Source organism: Anomaloglossus baeobatrachus, chromosome 5 (assembly GCF_048569485.1).
Source record: "Anomaloglossus baeobatrachus isolate aAnoBae1 chromosome 5, aAnoBae1.hap1, whole genome shotgun sequence".
Classification (NCBI taxonomy): Eukaryota; Metazoa; Chordata; class Amphibia; order Anura; family Aromobatidae; genus Anomaloglossus; species Anomaloglossus baeobatrachus.
In genome coordinates, this window is record NC_134357.1 from 288,000,117 (window position 1) to 288,013,773 (window position 13,657).

A 13,657-nucleotide genomic window follows, 5' to 3' on the forward strand; every position below is an offset into this window, starting at 1 on the left:
GCCATGGCCTCATTCAGCTTTGCTGAAGCAGGCACATTTATGGGAATAGGCCGCGCCGGCCGCTGGGACTGCGGCGCGGCTGGCACTTGTAGTGCGCCGGGGACTTCAGCGCGGCCTGCGCTTTTACGGCGGCCGCGCTGATAACTACAGTCCCCGGCTTTTGCGGCCTGCTTCCTTTCGTTCCCGCCCCCAGACCTGCCAGTCAGGAGAGGGGCGGGACGCTGCCCACGTCTAGAACTCGGTCGCGCCGGCCGCTCGAACAGCGGCGCGGCTGGCACTTGCGGTGCGCCGGGGACTTCAGCGCGGCCCGCGCTTTTACGGCGGCCGCGCTGATAACTCGAGTCCCCGGCTTTTGCGGCCTGCTTTCGTTCGTTCCCGCCCACAGACCTGCCAGTCAGGAGAGGGGCGGGACGCTGGCCAGTGCATCAGCGCTGAGGGCTGGAGTCGTTTTTACATACTCCAGCCCTCACAGTCAGCACAGAGGGGACACTGTTCCCGCACTTTTGTTTGGGAACTCCCACGGACCGCCCCTCTCCACAGAAGCCGGCAGCCATTCTTGCTGACACGCTGAGCTGCAGAGGGGAGCCGGGGAGACCCAGACAAGGCATTCTGCAGCCTCTTACCCGCTGTTCAGCGGGCGGTAAGCAGCCCTCAGGGCTTACCCCCTCTTGTGCTCGTAGTATTCTTAGTATTTTGTTTCTACAAATACTTTGTACTGCATAGCGCTGGTCGCCCTTTGGCTATAGACTCTCTCACATGCAGAGAGCCAGCAGCATGTCGCCCGTAAAACGCAAGGGTGCCAAGGCACAGACATTGTATGCTTCCTGCACCGCATGTGGGACTTTTCTACCGGCAGGCTCCACGGACCCCCATTGTGTGCAGTGCTCGGCCCCTGCGGCGCTTGCACAGTCGGGACCTCTGCTGGACGTGTCCCAGGGTGTACCACCTGTGAATGCTGTCCAGGTGACAGGAACTGAGTTTGCAGCTTTTGCTGACAGAATGTCTCTCACTATGTCACAAATTCTTGACACATTGCGAGCTAGGCCTGTACTTCAGACCACGGACACTGTGCATGTATTGCCCCCTGGTCCCCCTCAGCTCCTAGCTCCGGGACGGGCATCTACACCTCAGGGTGAAGACTCTGACTCGGACGATGGCCCCGGGCAGCCTAAGCGGGCTCGTTATGACGGGCCCTCACATTCATCTCAATGGTCTGGATCCCAGCGGGATGAATCTATGGGTGATGAGGCGGACTTAACTGATCAGGATTCTGATCCTGGGACCGCTCTCAATCTAGATACACCAGATGGTGACGCAATAGTTAATGATCTTATATTTAACATCAATAAGATGTTGAATATTTCCCCACCAGCTCCTCCTGTAGAGGAGTCAGCTTCGCAGCACGAGAGAATCCATTTCAGATACCCTAAGCGTACATTAAGCACTTTTCTGGACCACGCTGACTTCAGAGACGCAATCCAGAAACCCCACGCTTATCCTGAAAGGCGTTTTCCTAAACGACTTAAAGATACACGCTACCCTTTTCCCTCTGAAGTGGTCAAGGGTTGGACCCAGTGTCCAAAAGTGGATCCTCCAATTTCCAGGCTTGCAGCCAGATCCTTGGTTGCTGTTGAAGATGGAGCGGCACTTAAAGATGCCACTGACAGGCAGATGGAGCTCTGGCTGAAATCCATCTATGAAGCGATTGGAGCGTCATTAGCGCCTTCTTTTGCGGCCGTATGGGCACTCCAAGCTATCACGGCCGGGCTTGCGCGAGTCGACTCAGTCACACGTGCATTTGCCCCGCAGGTAGCACCATTGACCTCGCAAATGGCGGCATTCGCGTCGTACGCGATTAATGCTGTTCTTGACGCTACAAGCCGCACGGCAGTGGCGTCAGCCAACTCAGTTGTTTTGCGTAGGGCTCTGTGGTTGAGACATTGGAAAGCAGATTCTCATTCCAAGAAGTGCTTAACCAATTTGCCTTTTTCTCGTGACCGATTGTTTGGAGAGCGTTTGGATGAAATCATCAAACACTCCAAGGGTAAGGACTCTTCCTTACCGCAACACAGACAAAACAAGCCCCAACAGAGGAGGGGTCAGTCTGGTTATCGGTCCTTTCGAGGACAGGGCAGGTCCCAATTCGCCTCGTCAAAAAAGACTCAAAAGGACCAGAGACGTTCAAATTCTTGGAGGTCTCAGTCACGCCCAAAAAGACCAGCCGGAGGAACCGTTGCCAAAACGACGTCCTCCTGACTTGCGGTCTCCGATGCCCACACCCGCGGTCGGTGGGAGGCTGTCCCACTTTGGCGACATTTGGCTAGCAAATGTCAAAGACCGTTGGGTGAGAGATATTCTATCTCACGGGTACAGGATAGAGTTCGGTTCTCGTCCGCCAACTCGTTTCTTCAGAACTTCTCCACCACCAGACCGAGCCGATGCTCTGTTGCAGGCGGTGGCCGCTCTAAAGGCGGAAGGAGTGGTGACCTCCGTCCCTCTTCAGGAACAGGGTCACGGTTTTTAATCCAATCTGTTTGTGGTCCCAAAAAAGGACGGATCGTATCGTCCCGTCCTGGATCTGAAGTTGCTCAACAGACACGTAAAAGTCAGGAGGTTCCGGATGGAATCCCTACGCTCCGTCATAGCCTCAATGTCTCAGGGAGATTTTCTAGCATCAATAGACATCAAAGATGCGTATCTCCACGTGCCGATTGCACCAGAGCATCAGCGTTTCCTACGTTTCGTCATACACGACGAGCACCTACAGTTCGTAGCGTTACCCTTCGGTCTGGCAACAGCCCCCCGGGTCTTCACCAAAGTCATGGCAGCAGTAGTAGCTGTTCTGCACTCGCAGGGTCACTCGGTCATCCCGTACCTAGACGACCTGCTTATAAAGGCATCCTCTCAAGAAGCATGCCAACACAGTCTGAAGGTGGCGCTAGACACTCTCCAGACTTTCGGGTGGATTATCAACTTTCCAAAGTCTCATCTAACCCCGACCCAATCTCTGACTTATCTTGGCATGGAGTTTCATACTCTATCAGCGATAGTGAGGCTTCCACTGGACAAGCAGTGCTCGCTACGGACTGGAGTGCAATCTCTCCTTCAGAGCCAGTCGCACTCACTGAGGCGCCTCATGCATTTCCTAGGAAAGATGGTAGCAGCAATGGAGGCAGTCCCGTTCGCGCAGTTTCATCTGCGCCCTCTCCAATGGGACATTCTGCGCCAATGGGATGGGAAATCGACGTCCCTCGACAGGACTGTCTCCCTCTCTCAGACTGCCAAGGACTCTCTACGTTGGTGGCTTCTCCCCAACTCATTGTCACAGGGAAAGTCGTTCCTTCCCCCGTCCTGGGCAGTGGTCACGACAGATGCGAGCCTATCAGGGTGGGGAGCGGTGTTTCTCCACCACAGGGCTCAGGGGACGTGGACTCAGGAAGAGTCCACCTTGCAGATCAATGTTCTGGAAATCAGAGCAATCTATCTTGCCCTGCGAGCCTTCCAACAATGGCTGGAAGGCAAGCAGATTCGGATTCAGTCGGACAATTCCACGGCGGTGGCGTACATCAACCACCAAGGGGGAACACGCAGTCGCCAAGCTTTTCAAGAAGTCCAGCGGATTTTGACGTGGGTGGAAAGCAGAGCGTCCACCATATCTGCAGTTCACATCCCAGGCGTGGAAAACTGGGAAGCAGACTTTCTCAGTCGCCAGGGCATGGACGCAGGAGAATGGTCCCTTCACCCGGACGTGTTTCAACAGATCTGTTGCCGCTGGGGGTCGCCGGACGTCGATCTGATGGCGTCACGGCACAACAACAAGGTCCCAGTTTTCATGGCACGGTCTCACGATCACCGAGCGCTGGCGGCAGACGCCTTGGTTCAGGATTGGTCGCAATTCCGACTCCCCTATGTGTTCCCACCTCTAGCATTGTTACCCAGAGTTCTCCGGAAAATCAAGTCCGACTGCCAGCGAGCCATACTCGTCGCTCCAAATTGGCCAAGAAGGTCGTGGTACCCGGATCTGTGGCATCTCACGGTAGGCCAACCGTGGGCACTACCAGACCGTCCAGATCTGCTGTCTCAAGGGCCGTTTTTCCATCTGAATTCTGCGGCCCTGAACCTGACTGTGTGGCCATTGAGTCCTGGATCCTAGCGGCCTCAGGTTTATCTCAGGGAGTTGTTGCCACAATGAGACAGGCTAGAAAACCATCCTCAGCTAAGATCTATCACAGGACGTGGAAGATATTCTTAGCGTGGTGCTTGGCTCAAGGGTTTTCTCCCTGGCCATTTGCATTGCCAATTTTTCTTTCCTTCCTGCAGTCTGGGTTGGAAAAAGGTTTGTCCCTTAGCTCGCTTAAGGGTCAAGTCTCCGCGTTATCCGTATTCTTTCAGAAGCGCTTGGCACAGCTTTCTAAAGTACGCACGTTTCTCCAAGGAGTTTGTCATATCGTTCCTCCTTACAGACGGCCATTGGAACCCTGGGATCTGAACAAGGTTCTCCTTGCTCTTCAAAAGCCGCCTTTCGAGCCTTTGAAAGAGGTTCCCCTTTCTCGGCTTTCACAAAAGGTAGTTTTTCTTGTAGCGGTCACGTCTCTTCGAAGAGTGTCCGAGCTGGCGGCGTTATCTTGCAAATCTCCCTTCCTGGTATTTCACCAAGACAAGGTAGTACTGCGTCCAATTCCAGAGTTTTCTCCCAAGGTGGTTTCTTCCTTTCATCTCAATCAGGATATCACTTTGCCATCTTTGTGTCCGCATCCAGTTCACCAATTTGAAAAGGGTTTACATCTGTTGGACCTGGTGAGAGCACTCAGGATTTACATTTCTCGCACGGCGCCTCTACGCCGTTCGGATGCGCTCTTTGTCCTAGTCGCTGGTCAGCATAAGGGATCGCAAGCTTCCAAATCCACCCTGGCGCGGTGGATCAAGGAACCAATTCTTCACACATACCGTTCTGCTGGGCTTCAGATTCCATCTGGACTGAAGGCCCATTCTACCAGAGCCGTTGGTGCGTCCTGGGCGTTGAGGCATCAGGCTACGGCTCAGCAAGTGTGCCAGGCGGCTACCTGGTCGAGTCTGCACACGTTTACCAAACACTATCAAGTGCATACCTACGCTTCGGCAGACGCCAGCCTAGGTAGACAGGTCCTTCAGGCGGCGGTGGCCCACCTGTAGGAAGAGGCTGTATGACAGCCCGTTCATGTGGTATCTTTTTACCCACCCAGGGACTGCTTTTGGACGTCCCACTGTCTGGGTCTCCCAATTAGGAGCGAAAAAGAAGAAGGGAATTTTGTTTACTTACCGTAAATTCCTTTTCTTCTAGCTCCAATTGGGAGACCCAGCACCCGCCCTATCTGTTTTTAGGGTTTCGTTTTTTCGGGTGCACATGTTGTTCACGTTGTTTCTTAAGTTCTCCGATCTAGTTATCGGATTGAATTTGTTTTTGAAACTGTTATTGGCTTTCCTCCTTCTTGCTTTGGTACTAAAACTGAGGAATCTGTACTCCTACGGGAGGGTGTATAGCCAGAAGGGGAGGGGCCTTACACTTTTAAGTGTAGTTCTTTGTGCGGCCTCCAGAGGCAGTAGCTATACACCCACTGTCTGGGTCTCCCAATTGGAGCTAGAAGAAAAGGAATTTACGGTAAGTAAACAAAATTCCCTTCTTTCACACGTACGAGCTATTGATTAAGAAAAATGTTAAGTTTGTTACTCTTTAACCCCTTACTTTTGCGGCCACTTTTGTTTTATCCTTCCTTTCTTTTCAAAAACCATAACATATTTTTTTTTTATTTTCATTTTTTTATTTTTCTCTTCTCATACCGGTTTGAGGCCTTGTTTTATGGAGGACTAGTTGTAGTTTTGAATGTTGGCATTAATTTTACAAATCAATATACTGAAAAACAGGAAAAAACACTCTGGTGAAATTGGTAGGAAAAAAGTGCAATTCTGCCATGGTTTTTCAAGTCTACTACGTACATTCTATGGTAAAGATTATTCCTAGTCATGATTGTCCAAGTCTGTACAATCGGTGTGATGCGCAAAATTGTATAGATTTTTTTTGTAGAAAAATGAAAGAAAAAGTATGGAGAAATTTTTTTAAAAACCTAGTGTGGGGGGGCGGGTTTGTGATTCCATTGACCGAAACCGGTAATGTTGTTGTTGTTTATATTCAGCCCTCAGGTCATTGAAGTTCTGGGGCACAGAATTACAAACCTCTACAAGGCGATCCAGCTGATCCCATGGGATTCAGGTTTGGAGAAAGTGAAGGCCAGTCCATTTGAGATGCACCATTCTCCAGCATCGTTCTGATCAGGATAAGTGATCAGACACTGCAGTCATAAAGTCCATTAAGGGGACTAGTAAAATTAATTAAAAAAGTAAAAAACAATGTTAAAAAGTGTGAAAAAACCTAAAAGTTCAAATCACTCCCCTTTTTCCCCATTGAAAATAAAGCAATTAAAAAAAAAAAAAAAAAAAGTAAAACACATTTGGAATCTGAGTTCAAAAATACCTGATCTAAAAATCAAGTAATCTGATTGGTACACGGCGTGGCAAGAATAAAGCGGGCTTTACACACTATGATATATCGTGCAATATGTTGGCGGGGTCGTGTCGTAAGTGGCGCACATCATCGCTAGTGACGCATCGTTAGTGTTATCGTAGCGCGTGACAGCTACGTGCGACTGTGAACGAGCAGAAATACTCGCCTTCTCGTTCATCGTTGACACGTCGCTCATTTTCAAAAAATCGAACGTCCGCTTGTTCAATGTTCCTGGGGAAGCACACATCGCTCCTTGTGACACCCCGGGAACGATGAACTGCAGCTTACCTGCGTCCCGCCGGCAATGTGGAAGGAAGAAGGTGGGCGGGATGTTTAAGTCTCGCTCATCTCCGCCCCTTCGCTTCTATTGGACGGCCACTGTGTGACGTCGCTGTGACGCCGAACGTCCCTCCCCCTTCAGGAAGAGGATGTTCATCGCCCACAGCGAGGTCATTTGGAAGGTAAGTACGTGTGACGGGGGGTTACAGCATTGTGCGACATGGGCAAGAAATTGCCCGTGCCGCACAAACGATGGAGGTGGATGCGATCGCACGATTAATTGCAGTGTGTAAAGCAGGCTTTAGGCTACATGCGCACGCTGTGTTTTTTGCTGCCTTTTTGGCTGCAGGTTTGTTGTGAGAACTTTCTGACATTTGACTTCCCAGCAAAGTTTGAGAATTCAGATTTGTCATGCGCACATTGCAGTTTGTCAGCGTTTAATTTGTCAAAAGTTTGTAACAAAAAAAAATGCAGCATGTTCATTCTTCCTGCGTTTTTGTCAACATTTGTCACAAAAACGCATATTGTGAAAAACGCACCGATAACGCACCTACAATTACAAGCATTTTTTGTGACATTTCCAGGCTCTCTCTGACCAGGTGCAGTTTGGGCTGCAGTTTGGGAACATAAAAAGATGCAGCGTGCGCATGTAGCCTAAAGTTCCAAACACTAAAATTATGTTTTCTGGTCGCCGCAACATTGCATTAAAATGCAATAACAGGCGATCAAAACATCGCAACAAACTGCAGCTCAAGACACAAAAAAACAAGTGGTCACTTAGCCGCAGATACTGAAAAAATGAGAATGTTACAGGTCTCGAAAATCAGCAACAATAGCACAATTTATTTATTTTTTTTATTATATATAAAAAAAAAAACTTCAGAATTTTTTTTTTTTTTTTTTTTAACCACATAGATAAAAGTGCAAGGTGGCCATAAAATAACCTAAAGTGTTTGGAGCCGTGTGCAGACAGTGGACAGAATTGGCTGAAAATTGGTATGAATGCTATTCAAGGCATGGGGAAACAGAAGGCATCTTAAAAAAACTTATTATACCAAACTCCCCACATGGTGAAAAAGTGGCGCTGTACAGTGAGTGCGCCTTGCAACTAACGCTGCAAGATGCCTGCCTCTTTGCTGGATCGTGCACTGTTAGTGCGGTTGTTTTCACACACGTAGCGGTCCAATGGCTGGCAATTTGCTGAGACAGATGATGACACGTTTTGAGGCAACAGGGTTACTGAGTGTTCAGCCAGGGCGCGGTCGATGACCGGTAAGCAGAGGTTGTGGAGGACATTGTCACTGCCGTCGTGGAACAGGGCACGAAAAACCCTGCCGGGAACAGCAGTGCACACAGTGTTTCCAGGCAATTGGGGCTCCCACACAGCACAGTGTGGAAAGTTCTCCGAAAGGTCTTGCGGGCATAGACATACAAAATTGGCCATCATCAACAACTTCTTCCTCGTGACAATGATACCCACATGACATTTGCATTCATGTTTCTGGCGAGAGTGGAAGTGGAAGGCAATTGGCCATGGAATTGTCTGTGGTGTGGTGTTCCTGAATGGAACGGAGAACACATATGAACTACCAAAAATCCGCATGCGGTCGAGGGGGTTCCGCTGCATTTGCCAAAGGTAACCGTTTGTTGTGGCTTCACCTCATCATTCATCCTTGGACTGTTCTTTTAAGAAGAAATGAGGCCAACTGGGGTCTGTTCCATGACAGCAGCGAGATACCAGACCATGCTGGAAACAGTGGTCGTTCCGCAACTCCAACAGCGGCAGTGTCTTCAGATGACCACCTTCAAGAATGATGGAGACCTCCTCACATGGCAAATCGTGTAAAGGGCATTCTGCGTGCACATTTTCCCAATGACAGGATTTTGAGCCACGTGTTAGGGAAGGAGCGGCTATCGTGTTCGCCCAATCTCAAGCCTTGTGATTTCTGGTTGTGGGAACACTTGAAAGAGCGTGTTTATCTGGGAAATGTTGACACCTTGGCTGATCTCAAAGACCGCATCATTTTGGAAGTGCACAGCATCCCACCAGATATGTTACATGCAAGCATCAAGCATGTTCTGCATAGGATGAGCATGATCACCATGCATGATGGCGGCCATATTGAACAGTTATGCTAGTCTGTGGAACAATTGTGACATCTCCAATTATCGGCACACTGTTTTTGGGCTGCTCGCTCATTGTACAGTACCACTTTTTCACCTGGTGGGGAGTTTTGGTATTTTTTTTTTTTTATTCCTTCTGTTTCCCCATATCTTGAATAGCATACATACAAATTTTCAGCCAATTTTGTCCACTGGGTCAGTCTGCACACGGCTCCAGACACCTTAGGTTATTTTATGGCCACTTTGTATACATGTTTGGTATCTACAAACTCATACTGACCTCAGGCATCATACTGATATGTCAGTTGTACCACATAATGAACATGGTGAGTAAAAAAAAAACAACCCAAACCATTGTGGAATTTCACTTTTTTCACTCTTTCTTTAGATTGATTTTTTTTTTTCCTATTTTCCAGTACAATATGGGGCAAAATAAATAGTGTCATTCAAAAGTACAACTTCTCCCTAAAAAAAATAAGCCTCATATGGCACTATTGACAGGAAAATAGAAAGGTTATGGCTCTCGGAAGAGGGGGAGGAAAAAACAGAAAATCGCCCAGGGGTGAAGGGGTTAAGCTCCTTGTCAGAGAACAGCAAGGTGTGCAAAAAGTACTGAAACATTGAACAGTTGGACATGTGCATTCAAAAGATTAGAGAAAGTCATATTAAAGGGAACCTGGAAAGGTTAGAGGGCATTTTATGATAACTTTACCCAAAAGCCAAATATCCCTAACATTTAGTGAGTAGTGTGTATATCTGTCGTTCTCATCCTTTCTTTATATACAGTATTGACCAAACGTTTGGACACACTTTCTCATTCAAAGAGTTTTCTTTATTTTCATGACTCAAGAGAATGCCAAGAGTGTGTAAAGCAGTAATCAAAGCAAAAGGGGGCTACTTTGAAGAACCTAGAATATAAGACATATTTTCAGTCGTTTCACACTTTTTGTTAAGTATTTCATTCCACATGTGTTAATTCATAGTTTTAATGCCTTCAATGTGAATCTACAATTTTCAGAGTCATCAAAATAAAACTCTTTGAATGAGAAGGTGTGTCCAAACTTTTTGTCAGGACTGAGGGTTAAGCTGACTGTTCCTCAACAGGTGTGGGAGTTGAGAGTTTGGGAAGCCCTATTGCAGATCAGCCTGGGTTATATAGAAGAACAGTGTCTGCTGGCAGGGGCCGATTATAGATGTTGTTCCTCTGTCTCTGAATTGGCTTGGAGTTGTCCTTCCACTTATCCTGTGTGCCTGTCTCATTCCAGATAAGTTTCAAGTTATTTGCTTTATTGCCTGATCCACACCTGAGGATATTTTAACATTTCCGTTGTTTTGCATCAGTCACAAGCGTTGCTTGACGCTTGTGACTGATGCGTTGTATAACGGGTGACAAGAATTGAAATTCATTGTCACAAGAAAGCAGATTCCATTGTAAAATGAGTGATCGCTCTCAAAAGCTGGAGGCTGGCTATTGTGAACAATCAGCTGATCGCCCAGCGACTGGCTTCTGTGAGCGATCAGCTGATCTTCCGGCCGCCGGCTTTTGAGAGCGACTGATCGCTCTCAAAAGCCAGCGGCCAGGAGATCAGCTGATCGCTTACAGAAGGGGGCTGTCGGCCGATCAGCTGATCGTTCGGCCGCCGAGAGAGAGCATGCGCAGCGAAATCAAAAGGATTCCGCTGCTCAAAAAAACGTTACAAGCTGCGTTCCTGCCGCCCGACTGTCAGTCGTTCCATGACTGACCAGTCATGCGGCGAATGCAACGCAAGGGCATCAGTCACAATCCGCCGCTCATACAAGTCTATGGGAACAACGGAATCCGCCAAACTGATTGCGTTGTTTATCAGAGCGGCGGATTGTGACTGATAATAAAAAAACGGAAATGTGAACCTAGCCGAAGGGTGTTTTTGTTTTTCTTTTTGTTTTGATTACAGTCTGTTTTCTTGCAGGAGAGGAATTGTCTTTCTGATTTGATGAGCATTGGGGTTCCTCCTCTGCAGGTCCCACTGCAAGAAAAGGGAGATTCTCCCTGTTCTATTTGATTATTTGCACTTTTGAATTTCTTGGGTTTTTTTTTGGTATTTTGTTTCTCCCATTATTTACAAGAGTACCTGATATAGTAAGGAAGAGTCCGTGTGGTCTCAATATATTTCTTATCAGGAGATTGGTATTTTTCCGCACGGTTTTGCACTGCCCGCAATCAGTTATCTGTCCTGTTCTATCTAGGAAGTCAGGCCTCACTTTTGCTAATCTATATTTCCTATGTGTATTTTGTGTTTTCTTAAATCACCTTTGCCTTTATATGTTGGGGGCTTGCTATTCCTTTGGGGACTACTCTGAGGCAAGATAGGTTTCCTCATTTCTATCTATGAGGTGTAGTAAGTTTCTCCCAGTCCTGACCACCAGAGGGAGCTCCACACAATCACTCCCTCGGATGACATTCACAACAGGAGGGATTGAAATTTTTTTTTTGGGGTGCTATTTACTTGTATCTCAGGTCAGGTTTTAGTTGCATTGGTGGTCACTGAGAGGTAAAACCATATAAATAAACTCAGAAAAAAAAAAAATCTAAACAGAATTGCGGACTTTCTGTCACCCCCACCAGCGCTAAAAATATGTACTAAAAATTTATCGGAAAGCTTTTTAAAAAATAACAAGTCCTTATGGAGCTCAATCAATGGGAAAAATAAATTTTACAACAAAAGCGGCAAAGTAAAAAAACCCACTAAACTTTGATTGCACCGTAATTGTACATGCTGTAAGAACAATCAAGTTACCAGTTAATTTTGTTGGAATGTGAACACCGTAAGAACAAAACAAGAAAACTATGGCAGAATTGTTTGTGGAGTTTTTTTTAATTTATTTATTTTTTTGCTATTTTATCTTATTTGGTGTTTATTTTCAGTGTGGTGTGATTTTTTTTTTTTTCTTCAATCACGCATGACAGTTCATTTTATGCAGCAATAGAATAAAAAGCACCGTGGGCAAGAGATTTCAATATAAATACGTAACATGTCAATTTCTCTTGAACATGCTGACTTTTGACTGGATTTTTCCCATAGTATTGGGTTACATGCAAGAAGAATGCATGCACCTAAGAGCATACACTATGAATGATATGAATGACCTACCAGCATATGATTGTAGCAAATTCTTTCTGTGAGGTAAAACATTTCCCTATCGATTTTAAAAACATGTTTTACCTCACCGAAGCCAGCAGCTATGATCCCATGCTGTTGTTATGCTTTTTGGTCCTCCCCGACCCAGGAGATTGGTATGATCAGACCATGTCCCTCTATGGTCAGACACTGCCATTACACAATACATAGCAGGGACACGCTTCTAAGGTTCTCTTAGGACGGGGACTTTTTTATTAATTTTTTTAACACATCCAATTGTGGAATTTACTTTTTATTTTGAGAGCTATTGATTAAAATGTACTTTTTTTTTTTTTTGTGGGAAAACCCTTTAAAGGGAATGTTATCATGAAAATGCTTTCTTATCTGCAGGCACCATGTTATAGAGCGGGTGGAGATAAGTAGATCTATAGTTTTTGTGAGAAACTATGCGCTTTAACCTGTGTTTTCATCATGTTAGAGCAGAGGTTATCTGGGATTTTTGGTCCAGTGGGCGGTCCTCTCAGTGACTGACAGCCTTCTTTATAGGAGTAAACATAGGGAGGTAGCTGTCAGTCACTGATGGGAGACCGCCCACTGGACCAAAAATCCCACATAGCGCAGAGGTTAACATGATGAAAACCCAGGTTATATTGAATCATTTGTCACAGAATTATAAATCCATCTACTCAGCTCTTTAAGATGGTGCCTGCAGATTGGACTGCATCTTCGTGGTGAGAAGTTCCCTTTGAACCACTTTTAAGTGTTTTTTTGAAGCGACTCAGCCTTAATAAAATCCACATTAAAAATCTCCGTGTGAACATACTCTGAGATAGTCATGTATACTTTATTGGCGAAGCCCACCAGTCTCTGCGGTCACAGATGACCATTTAATGTGCATGGTGACCTCCAGATCGGGGGATTGGGCTCGTCATGCCTTGATGTAGTGGCCTCTGTTGGAGATTTCCGGCTGCGTCTTGTCTGACACAAATATGCAGGTTCGGTGGAGCGTACAAATTTACCCTGGGGGCAGGAGAGATGGCTGAGGGCCGCACAAGGTTTTGTTAGATGATTATCTACTGTGTGGAGCACGTTGTGTGTTACCCTGCCAGATACTAATACCCTGCGCTGAGTGGAGTCACAATGAACCCTGCGCTGTCCTTTCCTGTATGTCCTGATCTACTTGATAACAAAAGCTGTGACGAATTCATGCCTGTGCTAAGCTAGAATTCTGTACAATTTCAGGATGCTTTCATCTAGGCTTTTACCTCCTTCCTCCCCACCACCTAAATAACGTCTCTCTTTGACCCCTAGATCCGTTCTGACCTCCAGAATAATGGGATAGATATTTATCCACAAAAGGAATTTGATGAGGACTCAGAAGACAGACTGGTGAACGAGAAGATTAGAGTAAGTGCTTGAGAGCGGTCAATCAATGACTTGGATTAGTCAATATTGTGGGCAGGGTAGACCTTTTCTGATGATGCATAATTTGTCCCATTGCTATAAAGTTACTTGGGGGGGAGGTGTAATCCTGAAAAGTTTTACTACTGTATGTGTAAAGAACCCTTTCCTGCAGTGTAAGGCTATGTGCGCACTA

The 13,657-nt window shown here is 46.7% G+C and overlaps 1 protein-coding gene across 5 annotated transcripts in view; it reads left to right on the forward strand.

The window, feature by feature from the left end:
- The window catches only part of SEPTIN9 (septin 9), a 440,211-nt gene that overhangs the window by 399,546 nt on the left and 27,008 nt on the right, over positions 1-13,657 (forward strand). For 4 of the 5 annotated variants that reach the window (XM_075349534.1, XM_075349537.1, XM_075349536.1 and 1 more), the window contains one exon: positions 13,372-13,467. In XM_075349534.1, the coding sequence (XP_075205649.1) occupies positions 13,372-13,467 (96 nt within the window). Of the gene's footprint in view, positions 1-10,045; positions 10,439-13,371; positions 13,468-13,657 lie in introns of those variants that run through there. The other variant, XM_075349538.1, reaches the window with a different exon arrangement.